This window comes from Helianthus annuus, chromosome 10 (genome assembly GCF_002127325.2).
Source record: "Helianthus annuus cultivar XRQ/B chromosome 10, HanXRQr2.0-SUNRISE, whole genome shotgun sequence".
Classification (NCBI taxonomy): Eukaryota; Viridiplantae; Streptophyta; class Magnoliopsida; order Asterales; family Asteraceae; genus Helianthus; species Helianthus annuus.
Genome location: NC_035442.2, coordinates 168,446,150 through 168,468,387, shown reverse-complemented (window position 1 = coordinate 168,468,387; position 22,238 = coordinate 168,446,150). Strand labels below are relative to the sequence as shown.

Here is a 22,238-nt window from a genome sequence, read left to right as displayed (position 1 = left end):
AATAAATATCTAATAATTGTCAGTGTATTATATATTCTGTTCATTAACGATTGTTTGTGTTCGCTTGTTTTCATTTGTGTTCATGAACATTAGTTTGTGCTCATTTGTGTTCATCAACGTTCGTTTTTGTTCGTTGCCTAAAATTACCAAACAAACACAAACGAACACGAACAATTTTATTTCCTTAACAAACGAACACGAACATAAAATCTCGTTCGATAAGTGTTTGTAAACTGTTCGCAAACACATATATTTTTTATCAAACGAACACGAACAAAGTCTTGTTCGTGTTCGTTCGGTTCGTTTGCAACCCTATCCACATGCGGAAAATAAAACTTTTTGACTAAATGGGTGAAATAGCCCAAATCGGGAGTGACATTTAACTCAAACTTTTAAAAGAAAACAAGCAAACTTTTCCTTACCTAACACCTCCTGTAGCCGGTCATCAGTCAGCACTCGGCTACCAACTTCAACCCGAACTGCGGCGGCGCTACGGCGTCGTTTCAACCGGAAGGTGGTGCACTGTCTCGCTCTACATTTATTATTCTTCTAAGCAAGTTCGTTGTGTAACCTGATTGAATTCACTAATTCATTTTCGTTTAGTTCGAACATAATTAATCTAGGGTTTTAGTTAATTAACAACACTACATTGTTCGTACAGTATCAAGATCCTGTTGCTGTTTTATTATCTAAGTTTAATTATTATTATTTACAGAAAACCTAATTTCGTTGATCTTCAACCTGAATTTACTTTACTGGTTGCTTTTGGTGTAGGTTTAGTAAGATTCTACAGTTTTGAATGTTCAAGAATGAACCATTAGACTCACATTTAAGTAATCAATTCTTTAATTGCTTGTTGTTAGCAGAGTTTATTATTTATTTATTTATAGCTACTGTTTTTTGATTTATCATTTTTTCTTTAAATTTGTTAGTTATTATTGTATCTCTAGTTTGAATACTGTGATTGTTAGTGGACATTTATGATTCTTTTAAGTCGGTTCGTTGTGTAACCTGAATACCTGATTGAATTCACTAATTCTGTTTCGTTTAATTCGACACTTTTTTAATTACATTGTTCGTACAATATCAAGATCGAGTTTGGTTTTTATATTCTCTATGTTTGATTATCATTATTATTATTTACAGCAAACCTAATTTCGTTGATCTTCAACCTGCAGCCAGCTTACGGTTATAAGTTATAACTGATTGCGAATGATTTCATGTTTAGTAAGGTTATATAATTGTGAATGTTCAAGAATGAAAAATTAGACTCACATTTAAGTAATCTATTTGACGAGTTTCTGTAAATTCTTATTGTTAGCAGAGTTTATTGTCTATTTATAGTTGCTGTTATTTGATTTATCACGTGTCTTCAACTATCGGACAATATCGGTGATTTATCGATCAAATATCGGTCCTATATCGGTCAAATATCGTATCGCTGATATTATCGGTACCGATATTCTGACCAATATTTTGTACCGCTATCTCGGCAGGGGACCGATAACCGATATATCACTGATATATCGGGATATTAACTACATAGATAACTACCTTTTTCATTGTAATCTTTCTGGATATAGAGATCTGGTTTTCAGTTATTTAACACAAAATATATTATTCATCAAGACAGTTTTTCAGTTCTTTTGAATTCTTGATTTCTTTCAGTCGTCATCTTCTTGCTTGAACCTGTTGAGCTTTAAGGACTATCAGGTTGCCGATTCATAGTGTGCTTGTAGCGACACAAAGAAAAAGAAGCCGAAGAAAGTGACTAGCCCACCAAAGTAATTATCTCTATAGTTTATCAGACCTCTGCTGATTTGTTAATGTTTTCTGGTTTACGAATCGAAGGGGGTGTTAGTTGAATATTTGGTTGATCTGCTTATTTTGTGTAACGGTTTGGTGTATTGGTGTATGTAGTGATTTCATCTGATCTAAAGCAACATGAAAAAGGAAATTACACATTAATTGGAGATGTAGAGAATAATGAGCTAGGATATTTTGACAAACCCCTCCCTTGCTTTGGCTTTGGAATAGGATGGTTTTGGTGAGTTCTTTTTCGTCCATCGTCCTTTACTTTGGGTTGTGTTTTTATCTCAAGCGGGTCAAATGAACTTTGGGTTGTGATTCTATCTCAAACGAGGTAAATGAACTTTGGGTTGTGTTTTTATCTCAAATGGGTCTAATAAACTTTGGGTTGTGATTTTATCTCAAACGGGTCAAATAAACTTTGGGTTGTGTTTTTATCTCAAACGGGTCAAATGAACTTTGGGTTGTGATTTTATCTCAAACGGGTCAAATAAACTTTGGGTTGTGTTTTTATCTCAAACGGGTCTAATAAACTTTGGGTTGTTTTTTTTATCTCAAACGGTTCAAATGAACTTTGGGTTGTGATTTTATCTCAAACGGGTCAAATGAACTTTGGGTTGTGATTTTATCTCAAACGGGTCAAATGAACTTTGGGTTGTGTTTTTATCTCAAACGTGTCTAATAAACTCTGGGTTTTGTTTTTATCTCAAATGGGTCAAATAAACTTTGGGTTGTGTTTCACCTCAAACGGGTAAAATAAACTTTGGGTTGTGTTTCATCTCAAACGGGTCAAATAAACTTTGGGATGTGTTGCATCTCAAACGGGTCAAATAAACCTTGGGTTTTGTTTTGTCTCAAACGGGTCAAATAAACCTTGGGTTGTGTTTTATCTCATATGGTTGGGTTGCGTTTTATCTTAAACGGGTCGAGTAAACTTTGGGTCGTGTATTTTCGAATGGGTAAATGGGTTGAAAATCGCCAGACGTCTATTTTATTGCATACAACTTCCTAACCATTATTTTGAAAGACTTGAGTTATTATTGTAAGAACATTGTTTTGATAAACATAATCACCACATAAATCATTCATAAAACCCCCACATTACCGAACCCGCGGTCCCACCCTACATTGTGACCCGTCCATCTTGCAATATCTACAAAACATAACATCTTAACGCGGGTGTATGTGCTTTTGCAGCCTGTTATTTGGGTTCATATTCCCTTTGCTTTGGTATTATGCAACAATCTTGTACTTCAGAAATTACTATCAAAAGGATCCAAGGGAGCGAACAGGACTCGCTGCCAGTGCAATAGCTGTATGTACTTAAAAGAACATTTTTATTTTCAATTTTTCTAATCAAATTACTACTTGAAATTAATCGTAAGTAGAATGTTTTGCACTCTAAATCCCACCATCGTATCATTCTATTTAAACTACCTGTCGTTACTCGTTACGAATCGTAAGTAGAATGTTTTGCACTCTAAATCCCACCATTGTATCATTCTATTTAAACTACCTGTCGTTACGAGAAGCATGTTTGGCTCTTAAATAACTGTCAGCACTTACGATAACCTTTATGACAAGTCCATTTAATTGATTCTAGAATCTAGATATTAATAGGCGGTTCTTCCCCCCCCCCCCCCCCCCCCCCCCCCCAAGTGGTAGGAGACTTGGGTTTTCCAATGGAGACTCAAGTTCAATTCCTACTTGTGTCATATTGGGCTGGATATTGGGCAATGATGGTGACAAACCCACCGAGGGGGGTTCGATCCTGAGCCGCACCCCGGTTTTCATCCGGATGTTACTTCAGCGAGGCATCTCGTGTGGAGGCAGTACGGTTTTCGGGGGAACGCCGTAACCAAGTCTGACCAACCCAGCGCGGGCCCGGTTAAGACAACGTAGTCTGGGCAGATCTTGGCTAGGGCCGCCGTTTAGGCGGTGTGACATTGGGTCACTCAAAAAGAAAGTCACCGTTCAAAAAAAATAGGCAGTTGAACCGTTTGGTAGCACATGTACAGGAATTTAGACTTCTTTTATCATATTTTAGTTTGTTTCCATATATACAGGATTTAGGATTTTTGGTGATGCAAGTCTTTTGTTATATATTAGCTTCCGTTTTTTAGGATATTTAGGTTGTATCATGTTCTAATTTTGGTTAATTGAAGATCGCTACTTATTTCATGTGTGACTACTACTCAACTAACCCTTGATGGGTTGCATTGCAGGCTCTGATATTTACAATTGCAGTGCTTATTGCAGTATTCGTTATCTTCGTTTGATTTTTGGCTCGTTGTTATTGTACCATGGCCCGTATCAAGGAAAAGCCTGAATGTGACATCTTATGCATGGATTAAAAAGCCGGGGAACATGAATGGTGTTGTAAATATTAAAGTGAGTCTTTAAATCCATTCCCATTATGATGTTTCCATATTAACTCATTGTAAATCTTGCATGAAGCTTTAGGTATTATTGTTTTTGTACTTGAATTTTATGTCCCTTTATGAATGTTTGAAATCTTGTTTTAAAGCATCTTGAAACCAATTTGACAATTGGTTACATGTTAGCAGATCTAAACCAACCACCTGTGGAAAGGAACATCTAAGAATTGACCTCAATGCAAATGATTCCAGCCCAGCTGGTTGATGCATTGGAAATGATGGGGAAGGACTCCGGTTCGACCCTTGATCCTACCCGAGTTTTCTACTACAGTGCATTTACTCCAGAGGGTCGGCTCTTGTGGAGGGTGCAACTTATGTGGCAGGAGGCTAGAAATTTTCTCGGGGACAGCGTAACGTCCCTCTTGATCAGGCGTGGGCCCGGTTAAGACAACATAGTTCTGGTAATGAGTGGTGGTGGGTCTGCGTTTTGCGGGTGTGAATTAGCCGTCTGTTGTGAAGTTCACCTGTCAAAAAAAAAAAAAAAAAAAGAGTTGACCTCAATATCCTAAAAAGTAAAAACCAATGTTTTGATAACCTCACGTGTTATCGTGTTATCCAACCGCATACCAGTTTTTTAAACTAGATGATTTCATAAATAACTTAAGTTTTTAATACAAAACAAAATACAAAACTACTTCTTTTGGTGTGGATGTGTTATGTTATCATCATTATCATCATGATCATCAGTATATAACAAAGCAAAGGTAGGGTTTGAGGAGGGTAACATGTAGACAGTCTTACCTCTACCCTGTAGAAATAGAGAGACTGCTTTCAGTGAGACCCCCGGCTCGATAGTAGTTTTGCATCAAGCCTTGGACACAAGGCACATAACACTTAACACTTAACAATCGGTGCAAAGACCGATTAGTGTATATACCCTTTTGTCTTTCAGCTATCAACACCACCACATGATGTATGATGAACCGTCCTCAGTTTTTAACGTTATTTTCACGAAATTAGTAAAAGAGTTAAATGCTTGGTTGGTCCCTGTGGTTTGCAAAAAAATCATACTTGGTCTTAGTGGTTTACTAATTACATGCGTGGTCCCAAAAGTTGTCAAAAATGAACTCGGTTGGTCCCCTGACCTAACCTCTGTTAAATTTCTCAGTTAACTATATGTGAAATGACTATATTACCCTTAAACAGTTAAAAACCTAAAACTAAGAATTAAACACAACCTGAATCTTCATCACCATCATCATCTTCATCTATAACCCATTGACCTCAAAATGTAAGAAATACACAAATACTTACACTCATCAGGCTAAAATCATACATTAACCAAAATTTCAACTCAACGAACACACCACTGACCTATAAACTTTGAGACAAAAAGAAGGGGAAAGGGAGTGCCCTGCTGCCACGGCTGCCATCGTTTCCGGTGGCTACAGCCGCCGTCGGCCACCAGCCTCGATCCAACGAATGCCAAAACTCGGGCCTCTTTCACCTCGAGCCATTGCCGCCATTGGAGCTTCAAGCCCGAACCCTCGAACTTCCTGTGATGGCGCTGCTGATGCTGTTAACGCCGGTACCCAGCACCGCCGCACCGCCGCCGTACACGGTGGTAGTCGGCCGTATTTACAGAAGAGAGAGATTAGAAGGGGGTGTGGGTGGTGCGAGAGGGTAGGAGAATGGAGGCGGTGGGTTGAAGGTGATAATGGAGGTGGTGGTGGGTTGAAGGTGGAGATGATGGTGGTGATTGGTGAAAGGAGGGAGAAGATTAGGGGTGGACCTCATAAATAAATCTGAAAGTTGAAGATGTGTTAAGAGCATTTACATCCAGCCCCCTAAAATTATACATACATTCTACTAAAAAACAACTCCTATATCAATATATTTCCACTAAAAACAAATATTTTTTCTCTCTACTTTTCAATTAAATAATATTTTTATACCTTTATCATTACATTTTTCTCTCTCCTTCACTCACAACCACTTTCAATATATATTAAAAAATTATAGTGGGTGAACAGTGTCCCCCCAAATATACAGATGAACAGTAACATTTTCTCTCTCCTCCACTCACAACCATTTTTTATACTCTTTATATTTTAAAAACCCCGCACTCACAATTTAGTTCTTTTGATGTGAATGCTCTAAGAATGGGGAAGAAGATGAAGGTGGGATGGGTGGGGCTCACTTATTTTTATTTGTTTTTTTAATCTTAGGGGTAAAACAGACATTCCACACACATTTAACTGGAAAATTTAACAAAGGTTAGTGATAAGGATCACTCGAGTGCAAAAATTACAACCACTGAGACCAAGTGTGTAATTAGTGAACCCTTAGGACCAAGTCTGCAATTTTCGTAAACCACAGGGACCAACCAGGCATTTAACTCATAGTAAAATAACGTTAAAATTAGGGTACTTTCACTTTTGACCCCCGCTGACCCACACATATGTACATTATATATGTGCATACCGCAAGCGGTTGGGAAATGTAACTTGGTGGTTTAAACGAAGACGGGTTTAAGAGTATTCAATCGGACCGACTTTGGTTGTCTAACCAGCTGGTAGCAAGTCTTGTACTAACAACACTGTGAGATGGAATGGGTCATCGGACGTAGATTTTTCTAAACGTCAAGTTTGTGATAATTAATTTGTTAATATTATATTCTTTTAAAAACAAATTATATAATTGGGTACGTTACTATGTTCCGCAGTTTTCTGCCATCATGGTTTATAAAAAATTGGCAGCTGCCATCAACAAATTGAAACCGTGACCTCTAATATTTTAATAAATATATTCTGTTTTTTATTGACCTGATTATTTATGAGTCAAATAATTGTTATTTTATAGCAGGTTCATACCTGCTATTCTAAAAAAACTAATCATGTAACTTATGTAATTTGTTTTTTTTTTTTCTTCTGATAATTAAACGCTCAAAACACTTGTTGTAACTTGTATTAATTGCATCATATCCAAACGTCATATGAATTTTTATTTTTTTTTATTTCTAAAAATAAAATCCCACTATCACTTTCGTATCGAGTATCTAAATCCCCATATGCTTTAACTTTTTAGTTAATATATTAAATAAATATATAATATGTTTGGGGTTACAGATAATAGGGGAATTTGAATGTAATGATGTTTGTTTGTTTGGTTGTAAATGCTTCAGGAATCACGGTACGCGGGAATCCATCTGTACATTCATTCATTCTCTAACAATTAACAAAACAAAACAAACAAAACTACTCTCTACTCTACACGCCAATGTCTTTAGTCTTTACTTTCAATATGGTCAACAAATCCATTCTCATTTGTTTTATCCACTATTTCACAACCATATATATATTTATTTATTTAACAACTGGCTTTTATTATTTTAATCATGTTAATTGAGTTCTGGAAGTTTTAGATTGTAGGTTCTTTGAAGTTGAACACATGTTTCATCACCCGGATTTGATGTGAGATAAGTATACGTAAGTGAGGTGTATTCAATATTGTTAGGAGAGCGTTGTTATACTATGGTAATCACATATGTCGACTTAATCTGTGAAAATTATAGAAAATCTTGTAACAAGTACGTATTCAAACTGTCATATCGAGAAGTGGATGTGACGTGCTAATATGCTATATTTAATGTTTGATGGAATATCTTTTGGTTTTGGTTCAAATCAATATTTGTTTAGAAAGTTTAGTTTAGTTCAGATGTGACCCAAATAGGAAAATAAGTCGGATTTTTTGATAAGGTGAGGTTTTTGAAAGATTAAAGTTACAAACTTTTTTTTTTTCTAGTTTTCGTTGATAGTTTTGTATAAACAGTGATATTAGAGTTTTTTTTTCTGGATCCGACGCTCCACCCACACAAAATACACACACATGATGGTGCACGACAACATTTTCTGCCTTTTGAATTATTATTATTACTAGGTTATAACCCCGTATATTACACGGGTTTAATAAATGAATTTTATATATCAAATAATAAAACATTATCTTTTTAAAAGCCTCCTTTATTGCACGGGTTGAAGAAATGTAATTTTATATATTAAATAATAAAATAAGTTATATCTATAAGAACTATATGTATTGTGCGTATTAAATAAATGTAATATTATATACCAAATAATAAAAAAATTATATCTTTAAAACCATTGTGATGTTAGGTGGATTTTTTTTTTTAATTATTTGAAAGTTAATATCAACTTTGGAATTCGTATGAATTCTTATTAGATTTGATTAAATATTATTGATAATAAAAATTTGTATTAGATTAGATTCTAGATTTGATTAAATACTATTAATAATAAAAATTTGTATTAATTTAGATGAAATATTATTATTATTAGTATTACTAATAATTTTAATCAATTAAATGAGAGAATGACAAAAACAGGTTTCTTTTATTATATAGTATAGATAGATTTCATCTTAAATTAAAACATTAAGAATTAATTCGAAAGATAACTTTGGGTACTTTTTTTTTCTGACCTAATTAGACGATCTCTATACCCATGGTCAAGCTAATAATTATTATGCATTTGTAAGAAAATCATAAGAATAGTTTTTTCCTCTAGTTTCTTATACCATATATTAATGTTAAAATAAACCTTTACCTCTAGTCATTTGACATGTAAATTCTTGGTTATATGTCTACGTTCAATTGCATATTATAATTTATAGGTGCTAAAATGCATATTTATATATAACAAATTGATAATACATCATTCAAATCACAATATATTTTTGATTTGATTAAATATTATTGATAATAAAAATTTTTAATGGCTTTTTAAGTAGTAAATTTTGCGGTTTTTTGTTAGTTCGAGCTAGATCGAGCCGAGCCAAGCTAGCTCGAATTCTAATCGAGTCGAGCTCGAGCCTCAAATCTCAGCTTGATTTGAAATTCGAGCTCGAGCCGAGCCAGCTCGAATCGAGTTCTAGCCGAGCTCGAGCTGTGTCTAGCTCGGCTCGACTCGGCTCGTTTACAACCCTAATTAACAAAGGCAAAACCTTTAAAAACACCTAGGTTGGGAAGGGGAAGATCTTGGGTTCAAGTCCCACATACGACATGGGATTAAAGAAATTAGCCGTTCAAAAAAAAAAACAACCAATATGGAAATTAAAAAAAAAAAGAACTTACAAAAAAATATTAACTAAATAATTATTAGGTTATTTACTTTAGAACTAAAATCGGTTAAAACTCAGTTTGACCAACTACAAATCTTTCTGCTAGTTGTAACGTTTATCAATTTATCAAATAATAAGTAACGTTTCTGAAGAAACACGGGTTCTAATTAAGGTATTAATTAGATGAGTTTATGTTCCTTTCATAGAGGTTAATCTTCTTTTAGGTATTTGAGCTCCGACTGGTTACTCAACCTGCAAAACAGAACACCGTTACTCGTTAAGAGGGGAATGTGGGGGTTTCCCTCTTAACCGGGCTCCGGCGTGAGAATAAGCGATTGCTTTGAGAGTAATTAAGTAGTAAAGAGTGAGAGCCGAGAGAATAGAATGCTTAACCTGTGAAGTAAGGTCTCTATTTATAGCCGGAGAGGTGTAAAGAGGTTGTGGGCTGATGGGCCTTGGGCCAGAAACGGACAACAACGAATATGCTCTTTGCCTCGCTGGCCTCGACTGCTTAGTGGCTTCTAGATGCTCGTCGGTGCTGGCGCACCTTGATTGGAGCCACGTGTCATTGTTGTCGGCCTTGTTGTCCCTTCTGTCATCAGCAGACAAGTGGAGATCGTGGGACAGTTGTCCCCGTCTCTTGATTGGTGCCATGTAGGCGTCCTTGTGTACTTATCGTCAGAAGATCGTGGCGCACGATTGAACAGAGCCTGCTGGACGCTCATTGGCTCTTTTTACTGCCACTTGTACCCTGTGTACCTCTGTAGGTAACAGCGCGTCTTCCTATGGAGAGGATTTTGTTTGGTGGCAACTAACCCGCGCGGGGTTAGTGTGTTCACTTATACCATTGTTTTTATACTAAGTGTTGCTATCTGAGTTCATTATGTGCTCTTTCTCGCGCGGGGCTAAGTCATAATGTGACGTAAGCTGCGCGAGGCTGTTATTATCAAGTTGTTATGCTAAGGAGTATGGTCTCACGTGCAACCTGTTATGAGGTTTGCGCGACTTTTTGGGACCATACCCCTTCAAGTCCCCCCAGTCCAGTGCTGCACCATGCGCAACGCAAGTGGTTGGAGCTCTGGACTTGATAAAAATAAGAGAAGGGGAAGTTGTCCTTTTAATCGCGCGAGGTGTTAGCAGTTTACGTATATCTGGCGCGACTCTTGTGACTTCTGCATGAAGTTACTTGCACGTTTTATGGCGGGAAACTTCGAAATTTGAACCTCTGACAGGTTGGTGAGATAAGTCGCTGAGAGCGACGCTTGAGTTGACCCCTGGCACGGATGTCATCATGCCGCCTGCGGCGGTTGCACTTCATGTCAGGAGAGTGGATGCCACGCGCGCGTGGTAACCGTCGTCCCTGCTTTTCCGCTTGACGTGGCAACCTCTCGTTGGTTGCCCCTGCGGCGAGTGCGGCACGGTTACCCATCGCATTAAATGCGATGGGTATATATATCCGAAGAGAAAGGTGAGAGATTCACTTTCTCTTCGTTTCTTCTCCCTTTTTCTCTTTGAGTCTTCATATTGTTCTTCATCTTCTTCAAACTTTCTTCAAATCTTCAAACTTTCTTCAAGTTTTTTCCAGCTTTTTCTTGAAACATGAGCGAAGAACATCAAGAAGCTCCTGCTAGTGAGGAGGGGCCAGTCCCAGTCCTGAGATGGGACTTAGGTTTATTCGAACAGATCGTTCGAAGTTTTAGGTTTCCACCGGAGTGGGATGCCCGGTACCCTGCTCAGGGTCAGACCGCGGCTGATGCCCCACCCGGTTACATTACTTTGTTCGAAGACTTCTTCCTTCAAGGAAACTTCCGGCTGCCGGCGACTAACTTCTTTGGTAGCATATTGTCCTACTACAAGTTTCATATCTCACAGTTAAGCCCACCTGGGATGGTGAGGGTGAGGCACTTTGAGTTCTTGTGTCAATCCCACGGCATTGAGCCGACGGTGAATAAGTTTCGTGTCTTCTATCAACTGCAAAGAACAATGGGGTTCTTTTCTTTTGCTAGCCGTGGTACGGCTAAGAAGATTTTGTTGAATCCTCCCAAGAGTTTCCATGACTGGAAACCCAAGTTCTTCTTCATCCGGGAGGAAGTCTTGCCAATAGCTATGCCGTTTAGGGAATGGACCGAGGTTATACCAAAGGAGGACCTTCCTATACCGAAGTCTGCTCAGTGGTATCAGCGGCTTACCGCAACCCCTAACCGGGTATTTGGGGAGAATGTTCTGGTTGCTGCCAAGATGAGTGACCAGTGGTCACCTAGTAGCAGGGAACTCCCGGTCTTGAAGATCGGGGATCAAGGTTAGATACTTTCCCCCTTTTTGTTTTGTTTCCGAGTACATTCACTTAACTGGTTTCTTATACTTTGTTTTTGTTGTGTAGAGACGCAACTCTATCAGGCTGCCTTCCCAGCCTTTGGTGGCTCCATGGGCGTTCGCCCTCTGCGCGATGATGAGGAAGGCTGGTATGACCAGATAAAGGGGAACTTCATGTTTCCTGCTGCTGACGCCTTCGCCTCGCCGCCGGATGCAACTGAAGGTGCGCACTATCCTAAACCTCGTCCATTGCGCTCTGTGACTTCTGCTGGGAAAGAGACTTTCTATCTTTCCAGCGAGGAGTCAGTAGGGTCTTCGAATGGCGAGTTAAGTTCGTTGCCTAAAATCTTTGCAGGTGTGTTGCGCGATCTGGGGGTTGACCCAGAGGAGAAGAAGAAGAAACCTTCGAAGAAGAAAAAGAAGGCGGATGTTGAAGTGACCAGCAAGGGTCCTGGCGCCAGTCGCGCAACTACTGCTGCTGTCAAAGGTACGCTTCGCCTCCGGCAACGTGACTTAGACGATTACGTGATAATCAGTGACTCTTATGAAGGTTTATCATATGCAGCTATGGGAAAGACTAGCGCTGGTGGGTCAAAGGGCTCTGGGAGCGCGGGTTCTCGTAACCCGGATGCTGACGCAACTCCATCTCATCCTGAGGATGAAGAAGAAGAGGAAGAAGAGACTGCCCCGTTGATTGGAAGAAAGAGGGGTAGAAGCGAGGCGACAACTGGTATGGCCTCTGCGCCTGTTTCAGTTGTTATTCCCGTTGTTGGGAAGAAGAGCAAGTTGCGCTCGTTATACCAGTTTTCTCCTGGTATGCTCTTATCTCCCTTCTTTATAATTTAACCTCTTTTTTGCTCAAGTGCGTTTGCTTTATTCTTGTAGAGATCAAGAAGAAGACCCCTGAAAAGGGGGTTAAGTTTGTTGAACCCAGCACGAAAAGACCTAAGGTTGCCACTGAACCTTCCGATTCTGCTGCGCGTGATGCTGCGAAAACTGATGAAGCGCAGCGAAAGGCAGAAGAGGATCGGAGGAAAGAAGAGAGTAGGATTGCTGCGCAGAAGAAGGCTGAAGAGCTAAAGCGCAAAGAAGAGGAAGAGAAAAAGAGGAAGGAGGAGGAGGAGAGAAAGCTGGAGGCGGAGAGGAAGAGGAAAGCGGAAGAGGAGAGAAAGCTGAGGGAGGAGGCGGATAGGCAGAGGAAGGCGGAAGAGGCGAGGAAAGAAAGAGCTGCCGATCAGTCTTCTGTTCAAGGGCAGTCTGGTGTCCCAAAACCTCCCCCTGCTGCGCCGATTGTTACTTCTAAGGGGTTAGGGCGCTATGTGTCTAGTGGTGCAAGCTCTGGAGGAGCTGGGGGCTATAACCCCAATGTGATAGGTGCGAAGGATACCGTCGGGGATATATATTATAAAACTTATACTGAAGAGGAACGTGGTGATGCTCCTCATCAAGCCCCTTGGAGCTTAAGGCAGAAGGATACGTTTGTTGAATTTGGTCCTTCTCGCGATTGGTACTTGAACCAATTCACTCCTGGCGAAGTTAACCGTCAAAAGGCGAAGCCGCATGAAATGTTGTACCGCACTTACATTCTTGCCGAGGCCAACGCTCGATCTGCTAACCATCAGATAGTTCGTGAATGGCGAACAATGGTCAGAGAGCGCGCCGACTGGGAGGCTTACCGAGAACGTGTGCTAAAACGTGTTGGTGAATTTGAGAAGGCTAAGGCCACATTTGATGAGGAGAAAGCCAAGTTTGAGGCTGATAGGAAAGCTGAAGAGTGGGGTCGCGAGGGCCTGCAAAAGAAACTTCATAATGTGGAAGAGCAACTGGCCAAGGAGAAGGCCGAGTTCAAGCGCATCTGCGCCCAGGACAACGAGCGCGCCTATGCGGCTCGACAAAAAATTGTTGGTCTTGAGGCTAAGATAGCGGAGCTGACATCGAAGGTGGAGGAAGCGCAGGTTGAGACAGCCGCTAAACAACAGATGGAGGTTAGTTGATTTTCCTTTCGTTTTCTCCTTTGTTGTTTATAAAATTTCTAAGTCATTTGCCAACTTCCAGGTTGAGTTGTCTGAAGCTAAGGTTCAGCTGTCCACCAAGGACAAAGATCTCCAGGCCAAGGACGTTGAGATTGCGGAGCTCAAACGTCGCTTGGATGAACAAATCGACAGATGTGAGTCCCTGGAGATCGACCTTGAGGCAGAGAAGGTCAAGGCCATCGATGCTGAGGAGGCGCGTGCTGTCAGCACTGCGGCGCTTAACGTGGCTCAGACAAATTATTCTGAGGCCCAAGGCATTGTGGACACGCTTGTTTCTGAAGCAGAATGGATGCGCACTCGGGGAATAGTGCTGGTAAGTCCTTTTTGCCTTACCTTTTTCTTTAACATGTTGAAGAGTTTATTCTTAATGCTCCTCTTTTGATGAAGGTTGCCAATTCCATCTTGAACGCCGGCGAGCTAGATCGCGCTGTTGCTGCTCTTACGGATGCGGCGCGTGCAGTTGGTCATCGAGGAGGTTACCTGGAGTGTGCTGATCACGTTGAGCGAATGCTGGGACAAGAATTCGATACAAGTCATTGCTCAGTGACGGAACAAGCTGATGCTGCGCTGGCCAGTGCTGAGAACTCATATGACAACCTCTCCTTGCCCATCATGGACTTGGTTGTTAGTGCCTTAAAAAAGGATGATTGGTGTCAGCGCCTCAAGGCGATCCTTGATCCACCGATTACTGTTGAATCATCTGATGAGGAAGCAGCTGGTGATGATGGCGGAGGTGATGACGATGGCGACGATGGTGAGGGGAACGAAGATGATGATGGTGAGAAGAACGAAGACAAATAGAGTAGGTTGTTAGTTTGTTGATAGGCGTTTGTGCCTTTGTTTCTGACTTGATTGTAAGTGATGCGCTTTTGCGCAGTTTTAATGACAATGAAATGTCTTCGTTTTTTCTGTTGCAATTATTGCATTGCTGTAAAAACTTAGGTTAAATTAGCTCGAATAAATGGAAGCGTTTTCTAAGCATAAGGTGGCCACCCGGTCTCGCGCTTTGTTTGCGGAGGACCTTGGAGGTGGTTTTGAACCATCTCAAAATGCTGGAGTGTTTTCGCGCTAATCAGAAGTTTAACATGCATTTGTAACGAAAAAACAATGTAATAGAACATGTCATATGTTTTCATTCAAATCAGAAGTTGGCTCTTAGGCCTTCATACATATATGCCAATGGCTCGTAGCCGGCGTGGCGAAATTGAAAAATGGCGCGAGGCCAAAAAGGTTACATATAGCATTTGCGCAATTGTTGCGCATTCCAAGTTCTTGGTAAGATGTGGCCATCTAAGGTGCGCAATTTGTAGGCCCCTTTGCCTAGGACCTCATGAATCAGATATGGGCCTTCCCATTTAGGTGCCAATTTCCCTGGGCGTTCCGCATTTGACGCTTCGTTGTCGCGAAAGACGTACTCCCCTGGATTGAAGGTACAAATGCGAACCCTTGTGTTGTAGTACCTTTCCAGCTGGGTTTTGTATTTGGCCTCTCTGATTCTTGCGATTTCACGCCGTTCTTCTAACAAGTCTAAGTCTAGACGCCTTTCTGCTTCATTGTCAACCGTGTTGCCCGTGGTCATTCGCGGCGAGGGCAAGCCAATCTCTGCCGGGATTACCGCCTCTGAGCCATAGACTAGGCTGAAAGGGGTTTCGCCGGTACTTGTCTTTGGCATGGTCCGATGAGCCCATAAAATGCTTGGGAGCTCATCGACCCATCCGCGCCGCCTTGTTCCTAATCTGGCCTTTATCCCTTCGACGATGCATTTGTTCACACTTTCCACTTGTCCGTTGCCTTGTGGGTGCGCAACGGAGGTGAAAGTGTGTTCAATGTTCATCTCCTTCATCCAGTTCTTAAGATCGTCTGACGCGAAGTTGGTGCCGTTGTCTGTCACGATCTTGAGCGGGAGGCCGAATCTGCATATGATGTGCTCCCATATGAACTTGCGCACAATCATGGCTGTGGTGGATGCAAGGGCTTTGGCTTCTACCCACTTCGTGAAGTAGTCGACAGCTACTATGATGAACTTTACGGCGCCGGGGGCATCCGGGAAGGGTCCTACCATGTCAATTCCCCATTGCTGAAAGGGCCATGCGGTGGACACGGGGATAAGATCATTTTTAGGCCGCAACGTTTTTGGAGCGTGCCTCTGGCAAGAGTCACACTTGCGGATCTCCTTCATTGCGTCAACATGCATACCCGGCCAGTAGTAACCGGCGCTCATGATCTTCGCGACGACCATCCTTGGTCCGGAGTGGATGCCGCAAATCCCTTCGTGGATTTCCCTTATCAAATAATTCGCGTCCTGGGGGTCCACACAGCGCAGTAGTGGTCCCAAGAAGGATTTTCGGTACAAGATACCGTTGTTCATTTCGTACTGTAGGGCTTTGTTTTGGATCTTTCTTGCTTCCGCTTTGTTCTCAGGAAGCACCCCCTCTCCCAAGTATTGGATGATAGGGGTCATCCATGATGTCTGCCCTGTTTCGATTACGTTAACTTGGCGTAGTAAAACCGATGGGTTTTTGAGTACCTCTATCCTTACATCCTTGGCTAGATGTTGAAAGGAGGTCGAGGCGAGCTTGCTCAGGGCATCTGCGGGCTTGTTTTCTGAGCGATTGATATGTATGACTTCGTGGGTTTTGAATTGTTGGAGCAATTCTTTCGCTTGTTCCAGATATAAAGCCATGACTTCACCCTTCGCGTCGTATATGCCATTTACTTGACTGGCTATCAGGAGTGAATCCACATGTGCGCGCAAGTTTTTTGCTCCCATCTTGATGGCGAGGCGTAAGCCTGCCAGAAAAGCCTCATACTCGGCTTCATTGTTGGTGTTCTTGAAGTCGAGCTTAATGGCGTAAGTAAACTCGTGCTTTTCTGGGCTCACTAGACGTAAACCTGCTCCCGCGCCATCTTCATTTGATGCCCCGTCAGTGTAAAGCATCCAAATCTCCTCTGCTGTGTTTTCCTTGGGCGTCTCTACCATCTCACACTCCTTGATTTTATCAGCCGGCACTTCTGTGATGAAGTCGGCGAGGACCTGCCCCTTAATGGCTGGGCGCGGCCTATACAAGATGTTATGGCCGCCCAGTTCAATGGCCCATTTTGCCAATCTGCCTGATGTCTCAGGCTTCTGAAGTATAGTGCCAATGTGGAAATTGGTAAGCACAGTTATCACATGGCCTGTGAAGTATCGGCGCAATCTTCGGGAGGCGTGTAGTAGCGCAAGAACCAGCTTTTCCATTGTGGAATATCTTGTTTCTGGGTCTGTGAGTATCCTGCTGACGTAATAGATCGGGGTTTGCACGCCGTTCCTGTCTACCAACAATACTGACCCTACTGCCTTATCCGAGGAGGACAAGTACAGCACAAGGGGCTCTTTTTCAAACGGTGCCGTCAGCGTAGGGAGTTCGATCAGACACGCTTTCATTTGTTGAAAAGCTGTTTCGGCTTCCGGGGTCCATTTGAACTCTTGCTTCTTCACACAGTTGCGCAACGTGCTAATGAAGGGATACGACTTTGCGGCGTGATTGGAAAGAAATCGATTTAGCGCGGCCAGCCGGCCGGCTAGTCGTTGCATTTCCTTGATGTTCCTTGGCGAGGGCATTCGTTCTATAGCTTGTACCTTCTCTGGGTTCACCTTGAAACCGCCGTTTGTGACAATGAAGCCCAGAAACTTCCCTTCTTCCATGCCAAAGGAACACTTGGCTGGGTTTAGTTTCATATTTACGCTGCGCAATGAGTTGAACGTTTTTTCGATGTCTTTTAACATTTGGTCCTCTTCGGGACTTTTCACCACTAGATCATCGATGTAAACCTCAATGTGCTTTCCGATGTCACCTGCGAAGGTTTTGTCCATCAAGCGTTGATAGGTCGCGCCTGCATTCTTTAAACCAAAAGGCATTTTGGTGTAGCAGAATATTCCAAGATCAGTCCTGAAGGCTGTCTTGTCTTCATCTTCTAGCTTCATCTGCACTTGATGGTATCCTTTATAGCAATCCAGAAAGCACTTCCATCGGTATGGCGCGAGAGAATCAATTTTTTTATCGATCTCAGGCAAGGAATAGCAATCCTTTGGGCACGCCTTGTTGAGATCAGTGTAATCAACGCACATGCGCCATCCGCCATTTGATTTTTCTACCATCACAGGGTTCGCGACCCAGCTTTGGTATCTTACCTCTCTCAGGATTCCAGCCTTGAGCAGCTCACATACTTGCTCATTCATCGCTTTTGTCTTATCCGCGCCTAGGCTGCGCCTTCGCTGGGCTTTTGGTTCTACAGAAGGGTACGTGTTTAAGCAATGTTCGGTTATGTTGCGCGGGACGCCGGTCATATCTGACGGGGTCCAAGCAAAAATATCCATGTTGCGGAACAGCAGTTGCTTTAAATGTTTTCTGATGTCTGACGAAATGGCGTGGCCAATTGTCACTGTCTGCTCTGGGTATTTGCGGTTTAGGACCCATTTTTCTGGCTCGGTCGTAGAGACCTTCGCCGCTTTTGTTGGGCGCAGCTCTTCAGTTGACATCACTTCTTTCTTGGCGTATATGATTGCGACGCCTGTCTTGGTAGGAAAACCTATGGCAGAATGAGGTGTTGAAGTCACCATGTTTAGTTCGCCTTGTGTTTCCCTTCCAAGAAGCACATCATGCCTTGATTTCACTGGCATTACCATAAAGTTCACATTTGTTGTTCTTGAATGTTTCCCGTCACATAGTGTGACAGGGAAACTGATTTGGCCGAGAGGGAAGACCATTTCGTTGCAAAAGCCGGACAAAGGATAATCGACTGGCTCGAGTCTCGCTTTGTCTTCTTCATCGAATTGATTGAAACATTGTTCGTAGATGATGTCGGCTGTGCTTCCTGGGTCGATGAAGATGTACTCTGTTTCATAGTGACCAATTATACCAGTAATGACGACTGGTCGTGTAGCGCGAGGACCGCCGCGCACTACTGGGAATATGACTTGCTGTTCTTGCCAAGAAGGCTCGTAGGGCCGTTTGCCCTTTTCTCTCGCGGTGTATCTTGGTCCGTTGACCATGTGAGTCTCTAGCCGTCTCACCTTTTTGTGGCTGCCTTCATCATGACGCTGGAGTTGACGGGTGTCCTTGCGTACATTCTTCACTAAATGGCTTAGCTTGCCGCTTTTGAGCGCTCTTTCGATTTCCTGGCGCAAACTGTAGCAATCATCGGTCAAATGCCCCGAATCTTTGTGAAAATCGCAGTATAAGTTAGGGTCTTGCCCTTTCTTGTTTGTCATCGGCCTCGGCGCCTTGAAATCGACATTCTCCGTCATCAACACCTCTTTTGGAGTTTTTGTGAGCGGAGTCCAGTGTTTGTCGCGGTTGTCGTCTCTGACTGCTTTCTTGTAACCGATTCGGTCAATCGTATCTCGCGCATCTTCTCTGTAACGTGGCCTGTCGTCGCGGCCTCTGGGTCTCTCAGACTTCCAGTCATGACTCTTGTACTTGTTGCGCTTGTTGTTGTTGTTGTCGCGCGGCCTCTCGTTTGCTCTTAAAAATCGATCTTCGGAGTAATAACCCTTTCCACCAGCAAGGGACTCCTCGGTTTGCGCGACGATCTTTGCTGCTTCCATCAGTTTATCCCACTCTTTTGGCATCCCATCTTTGCCTGTGATGGTTCTAATGAGGCTATCACAGCGTATAGCCTTCTTGAAGTGGCAGCGCATGAGTTGCTCACTGACGCCGCCAATCTCTAAACATTCTTTGTTGAAACGCGTGATGAAGTCCTCCAGACCTTCACCATCCCTTCGCCATATGTCTTCTACTTCCGCCGTATCACGCTGATAGCGACGTTGTTGGCTAAAATAGCTTAAGAATTGTGTCTTGAAGTCTGTCCATGACTTAATTTTTCCGGGCGGAAGGCTGTCAAACCAGGCGCGAGCCGCTCCGGTCAGCGTTTGAATGAACAGGTGGCACCACATGGGCATGTTCCAACCTCCCATGCAGCCCACACTCGTGAATGTTCTGACGTGGTCGTCTGGGTCAGTCAACCCATTGAATTTCCCAACGGTTGGGGGTAGCTTCTCTCGTGAGAGTGGTGCGAGTGCGATTTTCGGGATAAACTTGGAGTGTTCCGCAGCTTCCGCTGGCCTGTAAGCCAGGCGGAAATCTCTTTCAGCCTCTTCTGTATAGCCAATGTGTTGTCTTGGCTTATAGTACTCGTGGTTTTTTGGTAAACGATTGAAGACTGACGACTCTTCATCACCTTCCCATGTAGGATCATATGGGCCGGTTTCTTCCCATTCATTGTTCATGTTGCGCGGCGTGAGCCGGCTGTGAACAGGGCCTCGTTGAAGGTTCGACGGATATTCATAGTGACTATCCGTTTCCCCTCTTGTATCGCGCGTGTCTTGTACGCTTACACGTCTTGTAGGGGGAGGCCTGTTGGTTCTGCCTTGAAGATTGGCTGGTGGTGGCATTTGGCGCACCCCCTGACTAGGAGGAGTGACCAAGGACGGTTCTGCCGTCAACACTGCTTGCTGCGCGATGAGCGATTGGTATGCTGCATTGATAGTGGCGATGTTCTTGGCATACCACGAGGCTGGGGTTTCGCCCTCTGGTAAGCCAAGTAATGCAGATACATTTTGAGGTGGCACCGGGTTGGACGGTCCTTCGCCGTTGTTACCTGGGGTAGCCATTTGTGTGATACGGGTAACGCTCCCGCGCTGACCCCCCGTGTTGGTGATCTCAACTTCACCTATCTCTTCGATTTGGGCTTGGAGGTTTTGGACTCCTTCACCCAAGGCCGTGTTGGAGTTGGCTCCGAAGCCGAACTCTGGAAAGATTCCTTGACCGGTCATAGTCGAAGGATGAAAAGATGTCAAAGGCTCAAATAAAGAAGATGAGGGTGGTTATAGAAAAAATCGGTGGGCGCCAATGAAGAAACACGGGTTCTAATTAAGGTATTAATTAGATGAGTTTATGTTCCTTTCATAGAGGTTAATCTTCTTTTAGGTATTTGAGCTCCGACTGGTTACTCAACCTGCAAAACAGAACACCGTTACTCGTTAAGAGGGGAATGTGGGGGTTTCCCTCTTAACCGGGCTCCGGCGTGAGAATAAGCGATTGCTTTGAGAGTAATTAAGTAGTAAAGAGTGAGAGCCGAGAGAATAGAATGCTTAACCTGTGAAGTAAGGTCTCTATTTATAGCCGGAGAGGTGTAAAGAGGTTGTGGGCTGATGGGCCTTGGGCCAGAAACGGACAACAACGAATATGCTCTTTGCCTCGCTGGCCTCGACTGCTTAGTGGCTTCTAGATGCTCGTCGGTGCTGGCGCACCTTGATTGGAGCCACGTGTCATTGTTGTCGGCCTTGTTGTCCCTTCTGTCATCAGCAGACAAGTGGAGATCGTGGGACAGTTGTCCCCGTCTCTTGATTGGTGCCATGTAGGCGTCCTTGTGTACTTATCGTCAGAAGATCGTGGCGCACGATTGAACAGAGCCTGCTGGACGCTCATTGGCTCTTTTTACTGCCACTTGTACCCTGTGTACCTCTGTAGGTAACAGCGCGTCTTCCTATGGAGAGGATTTTGTTTGGTGGCAACTAACCCGCGCGGGGTTAGTGTGTTCACTTATACCATTGTTTTTATACTAAGTGTTGCTATCTGAGTTCATTATGTGCTCTTTCTCGCGCGGGGCTAAGTCATAATGTGACGTAAGCTGCGCGAGGCTGTTATTATCAAGTTGTTATGCTAAGGAGTATGGTCTCACGTGCAACCTGTTATGAGGTTTGCGCGACTTTTTGGGACCATACCCCTTCACGTTTCTAAATTTTTTTTTTAACAAAATTCGATACAGATATACAACACAAAAATTGATGCCTACAAATTTAGGTTTTTATCTTAAATTTTATAAATTTAGATTAAATATTATTGTTATTATTATTAGTATTATTAATAATTTTAATCAATTAAATGAGAGAATGACAAGTGTTTCAAAACAGGTTTCTTTTATTATATAGTATAGATATAGATTATTATTATTATTATTATTATTATTATTATTATTATTATTATTATTATTATTATTTGTATACCTAATTTCATAAATAACGTCCAATTTTGATATTTGATATTGCCTACTGTAGTAATTGTCGACCGTTTCTCACCAAACTTTGAAAAATACTTAGATTGTATTATATATTTATTTAACAACTGGCTTTTATTATACATTACTTAAATCATGTAAATTAGTTTTTAGATTATGGCTTCTGTAAACACATGTTTCATCACCCAACTCCAGTGTGAGATAAGTATACACGAGTAACGTACATATTTTATCTGTTAGGAGAGCGTTATGCCGTTATGTTATGGTAGTTACAATTGTCGTTTGACTTAACATGAGACAATTAAAGAAAATATTGTGTAACAAGTATGGATTCAAACCATTGTACCATTTTACAGGACATAGATATGACATGCTATATTTTGTGCATGGTACAACATCTTTGTCTACGGTTGAGATCTATATTTGTTAATTTGGACAACAAAATGAGTTACGTTTGAATCATCGATCATTGATCCAAAAGTTTGATTTCGACCAGTGTCGATTCAAA

General features: G+C 42.2%; 2 protein-coding genes across 4 annotated transcripts; both read left to right on the top strand.

Annotated features, from left to right (window-relative positions):
• Positions 1–367: 367 nt before the first annotated feature.
• Positions 368–4,335, top strand: LOC110886464 (60S ribosomal protein L18a-like protein). Of its 3 annotated transcripts, XM_035978780.1 has the most exons (6): positions 398–514; positions 775–833; positions 1,669–1,784; positions 1,921–2,047; positions 3,007–3,124; positions 4,035–4,335. In XM_035978780.1, coding segments are annotated over exons 3-6 (300 nt in total). In that variant the 5' UTR covers positions 398–514; positions 775–833; positions 1,669–1,783; the 3' UTR covers positions 4,089–4,335. The 3 variants fall into 3 exon arrangements, with proteins under 3 accessions (XP_021989961.1, XP_035834673.1, XP_021989964.1); XM_022134269.2 differs by lacking the exon at positions 775–833 and having other exon boundaries at positions 368–514; XM_022134272.2 differs by lacking the exon at positions 775–833 and having other exon boundaries at positions 1,642–1,784.
• Positions 4,336–10,033: 5,698 nt separating this feature from the next.
• Positions 10,034–14,473, top strand: LOC110886463. Its single transcript, XM_035978407.1, has 7 exons — positions 10,034–11,625; positions 11,707–11,862; positions 11,995–12,126; positions 12,205–12,275; positions 12,353–13,624; positions 13,695–13,985; positions 14,060–14,473. The coding sequence occupies exons 1-7, from the start codon at positions 10,926–10,928 to the stop codon at positions 14,471–14,473; spliced, it is 3,036 nt and encodes a 1,011-aa protein (XP_035834300.1). The 5' UTR covers positions 10,034–10,925.
• The last annotated feature ends 7,765 nt before the right edge of the window (positions 14,474–22,238 follow it).

Bases quoted from the DNA above. Each gene is read 5' to 3' on its own strand.
- LOC110886464 (XM_022134269.2), top strand. The intron at 2,048-3,006 runs GTGAGTTCTTTT...GTGCTTTTGCAG, and splicing joins TTTGGAATAGGATGGTTTTG to CCTGTTATTTGGGTTCATAT. The intron at 3,125-4,034 runs GTATGTACTTAA...GTTGCATTGCAG, and splicing joins TCGCTGCCAGTGCAATAGCT to GCTCTGATATTTACAATTGC.
- LOC110886463 (XM_035978407.1), top strand. From the start codon at position 10,926: ATGAGCGAAGAACATCAAGAAGCTCCTGCTAGTGAGGAGGGGCCAGTC. The intron at 11,863-11,994 runs GTGCGCACTATC...AAATCTTTGCAG, and splicing joins GCCGCCGGATGCAACTGAAG to GTGTGTTGCGCGATCTGGGG. The intron at 13,986-14,059 runs GTAAGTCCTTTT...CTTTTGATGAAG, and splicing joins GCACTCGGGGAATAGTGCTG to GTTGCCAATTCCATCTTGAA.